This window comes from Pelophylax lessonae (assembly GCF_965119305.1).
Source record: "Pelophylax lessonae genome assembly, chromosome: 1".
NCBI classification, from domain to species: Eukaryota; Metazoa; Chordata; class Amphibia; order Anura; family Ranidae; genus Pelophylax; species Pelophylax lessonae.
This window is the reverse complement of record NC_138768.1, coordinates 866,378,415-866,396,490: the sequence shown is the minus strand read 5'-3', so window position 1 is coordinate 866,396,490 and position 18,076 is coordinate 866,378,415. Positions and strand designations below refer to the sequence as shown.

Sequence of the window (18,076 nt, the reverse complement as noted above, 5' to 3'; positions counted from 1 at the left end):
GGTATGATGCCTGATGTGGTGTGCGGAGTAAGGGTACCCCGTGCCATCACATCATGCATGACGCCGCAATACCCCTGAAGCATGAAACTAAATAACAGTGTCTATACGTTGCGTTACTCAAACTGTATCAATACTAAAACATTTCAAAAAAGCAACAGGTGTGATGGGGGTTGGGAGAGTGGGGGTAGGGGGAGGGGGAATGAAATCACAGGCCCGAAGCTTTATTGAATGGACAAAGACACACAAGGGAGAGTGGGGGAAGGGGAAATCTTCAGACCTCCTCTTCCTCCATGAGATCCATCAGGTTATAGTCTCTGAGCAGACTGTGGATCAGTCTGCGACAGTCCTCAATGGACATCCTCTCCCTCTGGTGGATAAGGCGCTTTCTGGCGCACCATAAAGCGTCCTTAAAGCAGCACAACACCCGCCAGGCGTTGTCAATGTCCTCTTGGGAAAAAGTCCCATGAAAAAGTCCATTCAGCACAGCGAAATGTGTGATGGCAGTCTGTGGGACAAAGTCTCTCAGTTCAGGTTCCAAGGCCCTCAACAGGCTCTGTGCAAATGAGCACTCCCAGAAAACGTGAAATGACGTTTCCTCATGGATGATACAAAAGGGGCAGTGCCTGTATCTGCACAAGTTTCTGGCATGCATAAATGTCCTGAGTGGCAAACCCCCCTGGACAGCCATCCACGCCAGATCTTTATGCCTGTTGGTGAGTCCCTTTGAAGAAACATTCCTCCAGACCACTTTGCAAGTGGCTGAAGGGAGGCCTGGAACAGTCTCAGCAATGTCCGATGCTCTGATCAACTTGTAGATAGTTTTTGGCTTCCACAAGTCGGGCTTAACTCCATGCAGCCCCAGCTCCTTGATGAACTTGAAAGTGTCCAAGTAGTACCAAGGAGTGTCCCAGTTGTAGGGGATGGAGCTGTCCCATTTGTCCCATCCAAGGGACCTCCAGAGAGGCAGGAGGAAAAAACGGGACATGGAGTTGCCTCCAGAGTCCGAAGTTCTGTCAATCAAAGTTCTGCGGATGCAGTTGCAGGCAAAGAACACCCCCAGTAACGTTGCGATGTCGGGCACGCCCTTACCGCCCTTGAGGGGTTCCTTGAACATGACTGCTCGCTTCACTCTGTCCATCTTGGAGCCCCAGATGAAGTGGAACACTGCCCTGGTGATGGCCTTGCAGGTGTTGACCCGGGGGGGCCAGGCCTGGGCGAGGTACTGCAACACAGGGAGGATCTCGCTGCGGAGTACCAGTGTTTTCCCTTCGATGGTGAGTTCTCTGAGGCTCCATAGTCCAAACTTTTGTCTCATCTTGGACAGTCTCTCCTCCCAAGACTTCAGGGCTGCGCCCTCAGCTCCAAACCAAACTCCAAGAATTTTGATGAAGTCCGCCTTGACGCTGAAAGGGATGGATGCAGAAGAAGGCAGGAACCACTTTCCGAAGAGCATGATCTCTGACTTCCCACAGTTGACTTTTGCCCCTGAAGCTTTGCCGAAGTCCTCACAGGTCTGGACGAGCGAGTCGATGGAGCGCTGGTCAGCACAGAACACCGTTACGTCGTCCATGTAGAGTGAGCACTTGACAACCCTTCTGTCCGGTCCCGGTGCGGTGATCCCTCTGATCTCTGGGTTCTGTCGGATGCATTCGGCAAAGAGCTCTATACAGCAAACAAAAAGCAGAGGTGAGAGAGGGCAGCCTTGTCTGACCCCAGAGAGAACAGGGAAAGGGTCAGTTTTCCAGCCATTCACCAACACCGTACTACAAATGTCATTGTACATCACATTCACATACGAACAAAACATGTCCCCAAGACCAAACCTGCGCAGAGCTCTGCACATAAACTCATGGGAGACACGGTCAAAGGCCTTTTCCTGGTCAAGACTGACCAGGGCCGCGTGCACACGGCGGCCTCGAATGTACTGGACCGTGTCCCGGACAAGCGCAAGGCTGTCCGCAATCCTGCGGCCAGGAATGCCACAAGTCTGATCCGGGTGGATGATCTGTCCGATGACAGATTTCAGCCTGTTGGCCAAAACCTTGGCGAGGATTTTGTAGTCCACGTTCAAGAGAGAGATGGGACGCCAGTTTTTCAGATCCCATCTCTCCCCCTTCTGCTTATACAAAATCGTGATCATCCCCTCCCTCAGCGACGGAGGCATTGTGCCCTCCACCACCATCTCCTCGTACAGCTCGAGCAGGTCCGGGCCAACGAGATCCCACAGCGCTACATAGAGCTCCGCTGGGAGACCGTCGCAGCCCGGGGTCCTGCCTTGCCTAAAGGATCTGACGGCAGAGTGCAGTTCCTCCAGCGCCAAGGGGGCGTTGATTGCCGACATACCTGCAGGATCAATTTGGTTAGTGATACCTGACAAGAACCTGTCGGCCTCAGCCGTATCTGTTTCTTTCGGGGAGTAGAGGTTGGTGTAGTAGTCGCTGACAACTTGCATCACAGCCTCCTTCCCCTTCTGGAGTGTTCCGGTCTCGTCCCGCAGCTCAGACAAGGGAGTGTGTCCTGAGTGGAGTTTCCTGAAAAAGAAAGAGTTACATTTCTCACCTTTCTCAAGATTCTCCACCTTGGAACGGAAGACGAGGTGCCTGGATTCTTCCTCGAAGTGTCCTTTCAGGCTCTTCTTGGTGTCCTCCAGGTCCTGCCTAACGTCCCAGCCGCAGTGGTGAAGGTCCTGCAGGGACTGCATCTGACGTTGCAGTCTCCTGAGTTCCCTCTTCCTGGCACACACTTGCTGGCGTCCCCTTGCCTGAAAGAAGCTGCGTAGCTTGACTTTCACAAACTCCCAGTAGTCACTTACCTTTCTGAAGAACCTCTTGTCCTCCTTCCAGGTAATGTAGGCCTCCCTGAGTTCCTCCAGCAGTTCCTCATTTTCCAGCAGGGTACCATTCAGCTTCCAGGAGCCCGGACCGGGGGCAAAGCCCTCGCCCAGGTCACCCCGAAAGTGAATGGCCCTGTGGTCAGAGAAAAAGCAGGGGACCATGGAGAACCCGCGATGTCTGACTGTCTTGGAGGTGAGCACGAAGTCTATCCTAGAACGCACGGATCCATCAGGACGGCACCACGAATAGTTCACGGAACCTTTCCCTATGGATCCCACGGCGTCCTTCAAGGAAGCCTCCGCGATCATCTCCTTGAGCAGCCTAGACGTGGTGTCGAGCTTTGCGTACATGCTGGAGCTGCGCCCATCCTCCTCAATCGGACAGTTAAAATCACCGCCGATTACTACTGCCCTGGTGGTGACGAGTTGGGTCCGCAGGGTCTGGAAAAGCTCCAGTCGCTCATTCTTATCTGGGGAGGCGTACACGTTGATGAGCCTAACTGGCTCTCCCGCCCACGAGCCGTCTACGACCAAAAGACGGCCACAGACGAGCTCCTGGACGGAGTCAACCGTGAAACGACCACCCCTGACAAGAATGGCTACCCCTGCAGACTTACAATCGACACCCCCGGACCAGTAGGAGGGACCATGGGTCCACTGGGAGGACAGATGAGTGTACCTCCTCGAGAAGGGTAGGGCACACTCCTGAAGCATGTAGACATCACTCTGCTGTGTGGAAAGAAATGTCAGCGCCACCTGTCTTCTAGACGCATCCTTGATGCTCCTAACATTAATGGAAAAGATAGAGATCTCTGCCATCATGTAAAGGAGATGAAGGGGCTAGTTAGCAGGTGGGCTGAACTTACCTCCCCTGAGGGGGGGGTGGTTCTTCCACTGCCTCTTGTGCCTGTCCAGTGTCCTGGTTCAGGCCGTTCTCCTCGAGGATGCTGTCCATCAGGTCCTGGGTGAGGTCAGTCTCTGGGGGAGCCAGATCCTTACCTTCCTGCATTTCTCCTTCATCTTCCCCCGCAGACTCAAGGTCCTCGAGGTCCTCCACCACTGGGTCCAGTCCAGCGATGTCATCTTGCTGGGCCACGGTGGGCCGCTTGGTGGGTTCTTCAGTTGTCGGGCTGTCTAGGTTCCGTTTTCGGCCTTTGCTGGTGGGGGGTGGGGTGGGGGGGGCGGTGGGCAGGGTGGGGAAGTCCTCCATGGAGGACAGGGCGGGGGGGGGCTGGGAGGGGGGAGGGGCAGGGGCAGGTGAGGTCACCTCCGACTCAGGGGGGTTGGGGAGGGATGGGTCGGAGGAGGTGGTAGGGGCCTGGGGAGGGGGGGACTCACCAGTGGCTTTCCGAGGTTCCTTCGCAGTCTTTTCCCCTGGCTTCTTTTTCCCAGCGCTGTCTGGGGCTCTGCCCTTGAGCAGGGCTCCAGCGTAGGACCGGGATCTCTGGGGGCAGTCTCTGTAGACGTGCTCCGCCAATCCGCAGAGGTTACAGGTCTTGGACCTCGGGCAATCCTTGGTCTCATGGCCTGCAACCCGACAGAACCTGCAAGAAGGTTCCTGACATTCCATACTTACGTGGCCATGCTTGCCACACCTGTGGCAGATATGGGGCATGTCTGCGTAGTACAGGAGTCCTGCGGAGGCTCCCAGAGAGAAGTGGGACTTCAGGTGTTGGAGATCCCCCGAAGGCTCTCTCCTTAACCTGCAAGAAACTGCCCACTTACCTGTCCAGAAGCCGTTGACATCGAGGATTCGGACTGGGTCTTTGGCCACGATGCAAAACCTCTGGAGGTAGGTGGCGATGTCTTTTCCTGGGGTATGGGGGTTCCTCATGGACACCGTTACCCGCCTTTCATCCCGTTGAATGGGAGTGTTCGCAACGAAGTTGCGGAAAGGGGATTCCGGGCCACAATTCTTCACCGCCTCCCAGTATCTTCTACAGACCTGTAAAGACACAAAAGTTATATAGAATATACCTTTCATGAAGGTCTGCACGGACAGTGTCTCCGCCTTGCTGAACCCCTGTTCGAGGATCATCTTCTTGCCGAAGATTTCCGGGGTCATGTCGGGAACTCTTCCGTCCACCTCCTTCAGTTGCAGCACCACTGTCTGCCTCATCCAGGGTTCCAGGGTAGGAAGCCCGTCTGCGGACCTGGTTGGCCTTGCTGAGCCCGGCTTGCTTGTGGCGGCCGGGGTGGGGGTGGAGGTTGAGGCGACTTCTCCCGGAGTCTTGGCAGAAGTGGCGGGGACATTCTTTTTCTTCCCGGTGCTCTTCCCCATGACGGAGGAGTTCGTCGGTAGTCGCTTCAGGAAAACTTCGGCGGCTTCCTTCTTATTCCTCGGCGTCTTCACTCTTTTGCAGCCTTTAAAAAGGCCCTTGTGCGCCTACTGCCCGAAGGTAGTAGCGCAGAGTGGGGGGGGGAGGAGGGAAGATCGCAATCTCGTTCCTTGTGGGGGCTAAGCCTCTAACCCAATAACAGCGAGTAGGTGAAGCTGAATTTAATCAACGATCCTACAAGGCCGAGCAGAGGGTACCCCACAAGGACCAAATGGCTTGGATAGATACAAATGTTTCTCAACGTCCTAGCCGTAAAGCAGAGACACCCCTAAGGGCTAAAGTCGATACTACACTTGATCTTAGCCAAAAGGCCGAGAAGCGATCGGAATGGGCCGACTATTGGTGCAGCTCACACAACCATCATCAGCACTGTAGCAGAGTGACGGGTGCTCTTTAAAAATGAGATGGTCAAGTTAGTCACAGTTTGGACAAGTTCAGGAGAGATGATAAGTTCGGTAGCTAAACGCGTAAGTCTCTTTAAAAGTTTTCTGGCTGCCTTCAGGGTTTCCAGCTCCAGGAGTAATCATTTTCCAGCGAGATTCCATTTTCCAATCACAAAAAAAAAAAAAAAAAAATGAGTTTTTTGGCACCTGACGCACAAGAAACAAACTCTACTGCTGGGGAATAAAAGCGGTTTGTTGTGATTGGCTGACAGCGTAGCAGAGTGCAGCAGGAGATCAGCGCGGCCGGCTAATTGGAATCTTTGGGAGTATTGCCTGTCTGGCGTCCAGTCCCTGAAGTGAGTGGAAGTCAGATCCTGCCGGACATCTCACATACTTCTCGTCTCCTCTGTCCAGTTGTTCGGAGGCTCTGCGAGTTCTCTTCTCTTTTCTGAAAGACACTTTGTTTCTTCTGATTTAAAGAGGACCTGTCACAATGGTTCATTTTCTGATTTCATTTACTGGCTGAGTTCAGAGCTGACGGGTACATGGCTGCAATATGCATCACACCTGTCTACCAGGACCAGGGCCGCTGATAGGGGGGGACCACCAGCCCTCTTGTAGGGGGCCCGAGCACACACGGGGGCCCACACAGAGAGGGGGATTAGTGATTGACAACAAATACAGAAATCTTCCTCCAGCACCTGAATCTGATCTGTCCCTCTCCCTGCTATCAGCTTGTATCTGTTAAGAAAGAGACAGTCGTCCCTCACTAATCCCCCTCCCTTGTGTGGGCCCCCCTCCCAGCACTGGCTCTAATGTTATCTCTACTCAGGAGTTTATTTGTAAATTGTAACTTTGTTTCTCTCTCCCTGTCTCTGTTGAGAAAGAGAGAGTCGTCCCTCACTAATCCCCCTCCCTTGTGTGAGCCCCCCTCCCAGCACTTATCTCTGCTCAGGAGTTTATTTGTAAATTGTAACTTTGTTTCTCTCTCTCTGTCTCTCTGATCACTGAGCTCCAACTGCCCAGCCTGTATATTTTTCTCATTTTATCTTTTTTATTTAACATAGTTTTTTTTTTTTTAGATTTAGCAGGAATTATGCGAGTTATGTTATATTTGTGTCTGATAATAGTGATTTTGTTGTAATTTTAGCTAAATATATCTTTAATATTTTCTTGGGGGGGCCCTGCCAGGTACTCTGTACGGGGCCCCGCAATTTCTAACAGCAGCCCTGACCAGAAGGAACCTCTTTTGCTTGCAGAATGAATACATAGATCTCTCATTGCTGGAAGTCGTGTGATGCACAAAGCAAAACCCCAACCCCCCCTCATGTTAACCCTCCTTGTACCAATAATAATAATAATAATAATAATAGCCTTTTCTATAACCCCAATCCTTCTGTAACCCTAACATTAACCCTCCGTGTAACCTCGTCACTAATCCCCACTGTAACTCTAACTGACCATTCATGTAACCCTGACACTAACCCTTCAAGTAACACACTAACCATCACTGTTATCCTAACACTTCTGGTAACACTAACCCTCCTTACAACCCATAACATCTCCATCTGAAACCCTAACATTAACCCTCCCTGTAACCTTAAATTACTCCCCCCCCACAGCATTAACCCTCCATGTGACCGTCACACTATTATTTCCTGTAGCATCAACACTAACCCTCCCTGTAACCCTAACACTATTGGCACTTTTCCACTGCAAGTACCGGCTCGGCTCCACTCGGCCCTGTTTGGCCCTGCTTGGCTCAGTTTGGTTTTCCACTGCATGGTACCGCATGGTACCGTATTGGAACGGTTCGGTTCGGTACGGTTTGCTTTTCCACTAATAGTAAGTGGGTGGGATAACAACGATTCTCTGACCAATCAGTGGCTAGTGACAAACAGTCAAGGCTGCATGCAAAGGATTGTGGGATATGGTATCGGTACGGCCCTCTTGGAACCACAACCGAGGTGGTACTGTTTAAGCGAGCCGTACCGTTCGGTTCCATGTAGTGGAAAAGCACCGCTGTACCGTACCGAACCGTTCCTACACCGTACCATGCAGTACCAGCAGTGGAAAGGCACAAATGTGAGCCGAACCGTTCAGTTCCATGCAGTGGAAAAGCTCCTTAACCCTCATTGTTACTGTTACTAACACTAATCCTCCCTGTATCACTAACATTACCCTCCCTGTATTCCTAACACTAACTCTTCCTGGAGCCCCTAACACTAACCCTCAGTGTTACCCCAACACTAATGTGCTAAATAACACGCATTAATTGCAAATCAGAAATAGCAATGGTATGAATGAGCCCTAAGCAAATTGTCCTGCTTTTTATACTCACCTATACCACGCCTGGATCATCTGAGTTCCTCAACACATAAATTCATCAAGATCCATGAAATTGGCAATGCTCGGTTGATAGGAGGTCCAGTATGTCCATTTGTATGTCTTATAATCAACATGGACTCTTAGCAGGTAGCCACTGGCCAGGCCACCTACCCGGGGGCAAGGAGTGGTCCTGAAAAGATCTGTACTTCCGAAGGAAGATTAAATGATAACTTGTGTCACCCTGAGTGTATGAAGGAGATAATTCAGAAGATGTCAGTCCCTCCTTAAACTACCGTTAACCTTGGCCAACGCTGATTGTCCTCTATGCAACCGCCCCTCGCCTCAACGTGAGCTCTGCCAAATGATCTTCACCGTGACCGGAGATATTGTCACTAAAGCTCAATTTAATTCCCACTGCTGGTCCTGCAAGATTAAGTGAAACGATTTCACTGTGGCAGTCCTCTCCGCCTTCCAAGGTGCAACGCGTACATTTATCAGGCTTTTGACTTCTACAGCAGATTCCCAATTTTATTCCCATCGCCAAAAAAAAAATCTGACTTTACCCTTCGGAAGTAAAAGATAACTATATAGTACAATTTATCAGATCTTATAACCATAGGCGTGTGCAGGGGGGGGGGGGGGTGTGCTGGGTGTGCCTGGGCACACTGTAATCACCCCATGTGGTGCATCACCCCCTGCTGATGTTTCACCAAAGCCCCACAACGAGGCTCCTTGTAACAACATTTTTCAGGAGAGCAATTAAGAACAGCTTGGTGATAATATGAGCCACTCTTGCTGACTTCTTTCCATGCAATCATTTATTTTAATCAGTCAAAAAAAAGAAGTAGAACTTTTATTTTTAGTCCTGAATATAATAATCTATAAAACCACTATACATTAGTAAAACGTTCGCTTTTCTTGTATTCACAGTGAAGCCGGATCCACCAGAGAACGTCGTAGCGAAACCCGTTTTTAAAAATCCTCGGCGGTTGGAGGTCACATGGCAGACGCCGTCCAGTTGGCCAGACCCGGAGTCGTTCCCGCTCAAATTCTTCTTGCGGTATCGACCGCTCATCCTGGACCAATGGCAACATGTAAGTACGGAAAAAATGGCGCCATCTTTGTTTTTTTATTAATGTTTCAGCAATGGTTGGAGCTTCTTCCTGTGTGAGTGACACCACACTACTTATAAAGACGGGTTACTGGAAGTGATTATACAGACAGAATCATGTTTTTATTTTAGCCACAATATAATATTTTATCATTTTTATTTATATGCTTGAAATTCCATCAACCATGGGAATAATATGGCTTTGTATGTATAGAGTTTTAATAAACAAATCATATTTTCCCTTTGGATTAATGTAAATCAGAATGCTTGTTTACATTTGTTGGGCCATTGGATGTTTTCTGCTTAAGGGTCTTGAGAATGTTTGCCTTTTCTCCTCTGTTTTTTTGGATTCTGACGATGGCATGTGCTGTATAAAAAAAAATCATAATTTCTTACACCTTGGCGCTGAAGGTTTAAATCATTTAGATGCAGGATCATTTTATAAATTGTATTTTCATTATTTTCCTTATTATTATTGCTATCATTATTATTATTATCCATACTGTATTATCCTTTTTTTATTATTATTACTATTATTATTATCATCATCATCATTATTAGAATTATTACTATTATCATTATTATCCTTATTACTATTATTATTTTCTTTATTATTACTATCATTAATATTATTATCCATATTATCCTTAATAATAATAATAATAATAATAATAATAATAATATTATTATTATTATTATTATTATTATTATTATTATTATTATTATTATTATTATTATTATTATTACCATCATCATCATCATCATCATTATTTGAATTATTATTACTATTATTAATATTTCCCTTATAATTATTATTATTATTACTATCATTATTATTATTATCCATATTATACTTTTTTTAATTGTTAATATTATTATCATCATCATTATTATCATTAGAATTCTTCTTCTTCTTCTTCTTCTTCTTCTTATTATTATTATTATTATTATTATTATTATTATTATCCTTATTACTACTACTATTTTCCTTATTATTACTATCATTAATATTATCTATATTATCCTTTTTATTATTGTTATTATTATTATTATCATCATTAGAATTATTATTATTATTATTCCTATTATTAATAGCATTATTATTAGCATTATTATTATTATTATTATTATTATTATTATTATTAATTACTATTATTATTATTATTATTATTGTCCATATTATCCTTATTATTATTATTATTATTATTATTAGCATTATTATTATCATGATCATTAGAATTATTATTACTACTATTAATTAATATTCTTCCTATTATTACTATCATTATTATTGTCCATATTATCCTTTTTATTATTATTATGATTATTATTAGCATTATTATTATTATTATTATCCTTATTACTATAAATATTTTTATTATCATTTTTATCATCAAGGTATAATGTTGTCACAGCCAGTTGTAGATTTTGCTAGCCTCATACATACCTTGTTCTGTAGAGATTAAATTTGCAATAACACCAACTTTCTTTGTACTGAGAAAGCAAAAATATGTTTATCCATTCACAGCCTATATTATTCGTTTGTTGCATCGGCCTTTTCTCCTCAGGGGAGAGGTTTAAGAAGATGGCTTCTCTGGGGAGTTTTTTTTTTTTTTAATCCAGTATGCCTTTTTTTATTGATAGAATTATTTTAAGGTTTGATGGATTTTCTCAGTTGGTTAAAGTGGACATTTGTGTTTTTGGCTTCTGTACACGCATAAAATCAATTGATATGGTTTGCTGTATTAAAAAATAATTTTGTACGCCGTGGCCTTGAAGGCTTTACATCGTTAGGATGCAGAATATTATTATAGTTGTTGTTATTAATATTACTGTTATTTTTACTGCTATCATTATTATTCATATCAATAATATTCATTATTATTGTATCATTTTGTCACAGCTGATTGTATAATTTACTAGCTTTATATACATACCTCATTCTGTAGAGATTATATTTGCAAGAACACCAACTTTACTGAGAAAGCAAAAATATGTTTAGCCATTCACAGCCTATATTATCAATTTGATTGCATCGGCCTTTTCTCCTCAGGGGAGTGGTTTAAGAAGATGGCTCCTCTGGGGAGTTTTTTTTTTTTTTAATCTAGCATGCCTTTTCATTATTGATAGAATTATTTTAAGGTTTGATGGTTTTCCTCAGTTTAAGTAGACGTCTGTGTTTGTTGATTCTGTACATACCTTCCTAAACTCAATTGATGGCATTTTCTGTATAAAAAAAATATTTTTATACACCCTGGCCTTGAAGGCTTTAAATTATTCAGATGCAGAATATTATTGTTGTTGTTGTTGTTATTATTATTATTATTATTTGCTATTTGTTTTAATACTATCATTATTATTAGTACAATTATTATATCATTTTGTTGTAATTTATACAACAAATAATAATATATTTTTTGTAATTCTGTACTTGCATTTTTAAAATCAATTGACAGCATTTGCTGTATTAAAAAATAATTTCATACACCCTGGCTTTGAAGGCTTTAAATAATTTAGATGCAGGATATTATTATTATTATTATTATTATTATTATTATTATTATTATTATTATTACTACTATCAATATTATTAGTATTATTAAATATTATTAGTATCAATATTTAATATTATTATTAGTAGTATCATTTTTAATATTATTGCTATTATTATTATTATATTTATTACTATTATTATATAATTTTGTCACAGCTGTAGATTTTAGTAGCTTCATACATACTTCATTCTGTAGAGATTAAATTTGCAAGAACACCAACTTTCTCTGCCCATATTATCAGTTTGATTGCATCGGCCTTTTCTCCTCAGGGGAGTGGTTTAAGAAAATGCCTCCTCTGAGGTGTTTTTTTTTTTTTTTTCTTATCTAGTATGCTATTTCATTGTTGATAGAATTATTTTAAGGTTTGATGGTTTTTCTAAGTTTGGTAAAGTGGACATCTGTGCTTTTGGATTCTGTACTCGCATTCTTAAAATCAATTGACGGCGTTTGCTGTATTAAAAAAAAATTGTATACACCCTGGCCTTGAAGGCTTTAAATAATTTAGATACAGGATATTATTATTATTATTATTACTACTATCAATATTATTAGTATCATTCAAAATTATTATTATCATTATTTAATATTATTATTAGTAGTAGTATCATTATTAATATTATTGCTATTATTATATTTATTACTATTATTATATAATGATGTCACGGCTGATTGCAGGATATTATTATTATCATTACTACTATCAATATTATTAGTATCATTAATTATTATTGGTATCATTATTTATTATTATTATTAGCAGTAGTAGTATCATTGTTAATATTATTGCTATAATTATTATATTTATTACTATTATTACTATACTACAGCTGATTGTAGATTTTACTAGCTTCATACATATTTCATTCTGTAGAGATTACATTTGCAAGAACACCAACTTTCTCTGCCCATATTATCAGTTTGATTGCATTAGCCTTTTCTCCTCAGGGGAGTGGTTTTAAAAAGGTGGCCCCTCAGAGGAGTGTTTTTTCTTTTAAACCTAGTATGACATTTCACTATTGCTAGAATTATTTTAAGGTTTGACAATTTTCCTCAGTTTGCTTATTTAAGTGGACATCTCAGGAGCTTTAGAATTTTATATAAACGAATTCCTAAAATGTAGTATATTTTTATAATATATATATATATGGTATTATTTTTCAGACAAGCTCCGCCTTTTATCATTAAAAAAAAAAAACATCCCTGTGCTCCAACTCAGCGACTTTGCCTAGGTTGAGATGATGTCATTAGCCTGTTTCAGGCAGGAGGAGGCATTTCCTCAGTCTCCCTTCCAGTCAGTGATCAAACTGTAACTTTGTAGCATGGTGAGGTTAATCTGTGTCAGGCATTTGTGAACACAGGCTAGAACTGCACAGGCACCAGGTTTTAATTGAATGTGTCATCTCTGAGCTGATATCTCAGTCCAGGAAGTAGATTTGACCCTGAATGATGCCTGAACATAGATGGTGCCGTCCTTCTGGAGAGAAAAGCAGATAAGGGTATTGTCAGAGGGAGTACTGTGTTCTCTGTGAGAGGTAATTAATACCTTTAAGGGGTCACACTGACACTTTACTTAGCATGCTGCACTAAAAAAAAATGTCAGTAAGGGGTCCGATCTGTCCGCCGCAATGTCGCAGTCCCGCTTAAAATCGCAGATCGCTGCCATTACTAGTAAAAAAATAAAAATGACATAAATCTTTCCCGTAGTTAGTAAACGCGATAACTTTTGTGCAAACCAATCAAAATATGTTTATTGTGATTTTTTTTATCAAAAATATGTAGCTGAATACAAATTGGCCTAAAATCATGAAGAAATTTGATTTTTACATTTTTTTTTTTTTTTACTGGGAATGTTATATAGCAGAAAGTGAAAAATATCGTTTTTTTTTTTTTCAGAATTGTCACTTATTGGGATTTTTTTTTTTACCAAAAATATGTATCAGAATACAAATTGGCCTAAAATTATGAAAAAAAAAAATCGATTTTTACGTTGTTTTTTTTTTTTTTCTATTGGGAATGTTATATAGCAGAAAGTGAAAAATATTGTTTTCTTTTTTTCAAAATTGTCACTTATTGGGATTTTTTTTACCAAAAATAAGTAGCAGAATAAAATTAGCCTAAAATGGTAAAAAAAATAGATTTTTACATTTTTTTTTAAATTGGGAATGCTATATAAGCAGAAAGTGAAAAATATTGTTTTGGGTTTTTTTTTTCAGAATTGTCACTTATTGGGATTTTTTTTTACCAAAAATATGTAGCAGAATACAAATTGGCCTAAAATTATGAAAACAATTAGATTTTTACTTTTTTTTCTATTGGGAATGTTATTATAAGCAGAAAGTGAAAAATATTGTTTTGGGTTTTTTTTTTCAGAATTGTCACTTATTGGGATTTTTTTTTTCCAAAAATAAGTAGCTGAATACAAATTGGCCTAAAATTATGAAAAAAAAATTGATTTTTACTTTTTTTTTTTCTATTGGGAATGTTATATAGCAGAAAGTGAAAAATGTTGTTTTTTTCAGAATTGTCACTTATTGAGATTTTTTTTTTTTTTTTTTTTACCAAAAATAAGCAGCAGAATAAAATTGGCCTAAAATCATAAAGAAATTAGATTTTTACATTTTTTTTATTGGGAATGCTATATAGCAGAAAGTGAAAAATATTGTTTTGGGTTTTTTTTTTTTCAGAATTGTCACTTATTGGGATTTTTTTTTTTTTACCAAAAAATATGTAGCATACAAATTGGCCTAAAATTATGAAAAAAAAAATGATTTTTAAATTAGTTAAATTAGTATATAGCAGAAAGTGAAAAATATTGTTTTGGGTTTTTTTTTCAGAATTGTCACTTATTGGGATTTTTTTTTTCCAAAAATATGTAGCTGAATACAAATTGGCCTAAAATTATGAAAAAAATTTGATTTTTACTTTTTTTTTTTCTATTGGGAATGCTATATAGCAGAAAGGGAAAAATATTGTTTTTTTTTTTTTTCAAAATTGTCACGTATTAGGATTTTTTTTTTTTTTACCTAAAATAAGTAGCAGAATAAAATTTGCCTAAAATGGTAAAAAAAAAACTGATTTTTACATTTTTTTTAAAATTGGGAATGCTATATAGCAGAAAGTGAAAAATATTTTGTTTTTTTTTTTTGTTTTTTCAGAATTGTCACTTATTGGGATTTTTTTTTACCAAAAATATGTAGCAGAATACAAATTGGCCTAAAATTATGAAAAAATTTGTTTTTTAAATTAGTTTTTTTATTGGGAATATTATATAGCAGAAAGTGAAAAATATTGTTTTTTTTTTTTTTTTTCAGAATTGTCGCACTTTTTTTGTTTATAGCATATTGAAAAAAAAAAAGTGATCAAATACTACCAAAAAGAAAGCTCTATTTGTGGGAAAAAAAAGGACATCAATTTTATTTGGGTACAGCGTCGCACGACCGTGCAATTGTCTGTTAAAGTAACGCAGTGCTGAATCGCAAAAATGGCCTGGTCATTAAGGGGGAAAATCTTCCGGTCCAGAAGTGGTTGATGATGAACTAAACTGTCTGACAAGTGTGATATTTTGAAAATGAAACTATTGGATCCCAATGTACTGAAGAATGTTATTTGTCATTGGAAATTGCTGGTCGCTGAGCATCGTGTGCTCATCTTTATACCTGAATGAGAAATGCCAATAATGTATCAGTGAAATGACCCCAACATCGGGAATTGGGTTGGAACATCTCAGTGTGACATCAGGAACCAATAGCTCCATTATTTTGGAAGCTGAAGTTTAATCTGTTTATATTTTGTTTTCCTTGATTCCTCCCTCCTCTCTTTAAAATGCTAATGACATAATGAGATGCTGCTTTTCCTCAATGTGATGATCAACCAACTTCCTCTGAGCCTAGGTCATCCCGGATAAGCCCCCACAGCCTGTGACTGTAAAGTGAAAGAAGGAGCAGCACAGTGATGAACTCATCTCTAAGTCATTCTTCTCTCTTCTTCTGTTGGCAGACTGATGAGCTCATCTTTCTTTCTCTCTTTCTTTCACTCTGCTCTCTCCTCCTATCAGCAGGCTTCTTTTCAGCACATGAACTGATTGGCTCCTTGTGCTGCTTCTTCCTCTCTAAGTCTAAACTCTGGGTTGGAACATCTCAGTGTGACATCAGGAACTTATACCTCCAATATTTTTGAAGCTTAAGTTTAATCTGGTTATGTTTTATTTTCCTTGGTTCTGCCCTCCCCCTCATCAAAATGCTAATGACATAATGAGATGCTGCTTTTCCTCAGTATGATGATCAACTCACTTCCTCTGAGCCTAGGTCATCCCGGATAAGCCCCCACAGCCTGTGACTGTAAAGAAAAAGAAGGAGCAACACGGTGATGATCTCATTCTCTCAGTCTACTCTCTCCTCCTATCAGCAGGCTTCTTTTCAGCACATGAACTGATTGTCTCCTTGTGCTGCTTCTCCCTCTCCCAGTCTAAACTCTGCTGCACATGGGGACTGCAAGAGACTGATACTAGGTCACATTCAGGCACTTAAACTGCTTGTATTATAAAAGAAATAATGATGCAATAGCCTCTTGCTGCCCATGTACGGAATATGTGCAGCGGCAAAGAGAGTAGATATTAATGCCCACGTGCCACACACATGCACCCTTGGGCAGCACAGTGACCAAGCTGTCAAAGACAGCTCTTGGTCTCTACTAATGATTGGGGCTGGTAAGACTAGTGACCACTGTAACAGCCCACCACAGTGGTCACGTGACCGGCCAGTCCTTCTCACCCCCCCAGGCATAAAGGCCCTGTTATGGGATGCTGGGTGGGAGTGGGTTATTACATAATGAGCTACATTAAATTGTCTGTAATATCTGCCTGGAGTTCAGCTTTAAATAACACTGGCAGGTCCGGCCCCTCCCCCACCCTGTGACTGTAGAGTGATTTAGAAGCAGCAAATTGGTGAGCTCATCTCTCTCTCTCTGCTCTCTCCTCCTATCAGCAGACTGAGGAGCTAATCTCTCTGTCACTCTGCTCTCTCCTCCTATCAGTAAGCTGATGAGCCCATCTGATTGGCTCCTTGTGGTGAGCCCAGGTCATCCCGGATGAACCCCCAACCTGACTGGAAAATGAAAGGAGATACAGCACAGTGAGAAGCTCATCTCTCTGTCACTCTGCTCTCTCCTCTTATCAGTAAGCTGATGAGCTCATCTGAATGGCTCCTTGTGGTGAGCCCCGGTCCTCCCGGATGAGCCCCCAACCTGACTGGAAAATGAAAGGAGATGCAGCACGGTGACAAGCTCATCTCTCAGTCACTCTGCTCTCTCCTCCTATCAGCAGACTGATGAGCTTACCTCTCTTTATCTCTGCTCTCCTCCTATCAGCTTGCAACTTGCACTTTAGCACACCTGATTGGCTCCTTGTGCTGAGCCCAGGTCATCCCGGATGAGCCCCCAGTCTGTGACTGGAAATTGGGAGAAGATGCAGCGCAGTGACAACCTCATCTCTCTGTCATTCTGCTCTCTTCTCCTATCAGCAGACTGATGAGCTCATCTTCCTGTCACTCTGCTCTCTCCTCCTATCAGCAGACTGATAAGCTCATCTCTCTGTCAATCTGCTTTCTCCTCCAATCTGCAGAATGATGAGCTCATCTCTCTGTCTCTCTGCTTTCTCTTCCTATCAGCATGCAACTTGCACTTCAGCACACCTGATTGGCTCCTTGTGTTGAGCCCAGGTCATCCAGAATGAGCCCCCAACCTGTGACTGGAAAGTGAAAGGAGACGGAGCAGAGGGACAAGCTCATCTCTCTGTCTCTCTGCTCCCTGCTCCTATCAGTAGACTGATGAGCTCATCTTCCTGTCACTCTGCTCTCTCCTCCTATCAGCATTCTCATTGCACAGCAGCACACCTGACTGGCTCCTTGTGCTGCTTCTCCCTCCCCCTGTCTGAGCTCTGCTACACAGGGACTGCAAATAGCTGATACCAAGTCAAATTTAGGTTTATGATGTGTTCTGAATACAGAGCTGTACTAAAATGCGTCATGCAATGGCAGCTCCCATATTTCTCACCTTTAGGACAAGTTGCTTTTTAATATAATGTTTTTATATATTTTACATATTTTTAATACTCTTTGTGCTGCTCCGTGTACATCTGAAATCCTAACGCTTCCCCCCCCCCCCCTCCGAAGTTCCCTCTACCTCCTAATCACGCAGTCCATACTATATTAAAGTTTCGCACAGTGTGACGAGCGAAACGGCAGATAAGTAGCCGGGTCTGAGAAGTATAATTTCATAATACGCCGGCAGTGGAGCGATTAAGAAAATCCATTAAGTTTAAGTTATATCATGAACCTTCTGTTCCAGCAGCGAAGGAATGTTCCGCGGAATATTTCTGATTAATACCGCCTTTAATTTCATTCTGCTGAACAAGTTTAACGCGGTAATGGCCGCACATCGCGCCGTAGAGACGGAGGCGGCCGTGCTGGAAATACTGGAAGTGGTGATAGGGGGACCGGTGATTTATGACAGCTCCGCGCTTCCAGAAACAC

General features: G+C 41.9%; 1 protein-coding gene across 3 annotated transcripts in view; it reads left to right on the top strand.

The window, feature by feature from the left end:
• Positions 1 to 18,076, top strand: part of CNTFR (ciliary neurotrophic factor receptor) — a gene marked incomplete at its 3' end in the record, with an annotated part of 840,563 nt that overhangs the window by 725,653 nt on the left and 96,834 nt on the right. For all 3 annotated transcript variants that reach the window (XM_082243029.1, XM_082243027.1, XM_082243028.1), the window contains one exon: positions 8,814 to 8,977. In XM_082243029.1, the coding sequence (XP_082099155.1) occupies positions 8,814 to 8,977 (164 nt within the window). The remainder of the gene's footprint in view (positions 1 to 8,813; positions 8,978 to 18,076) is intronic.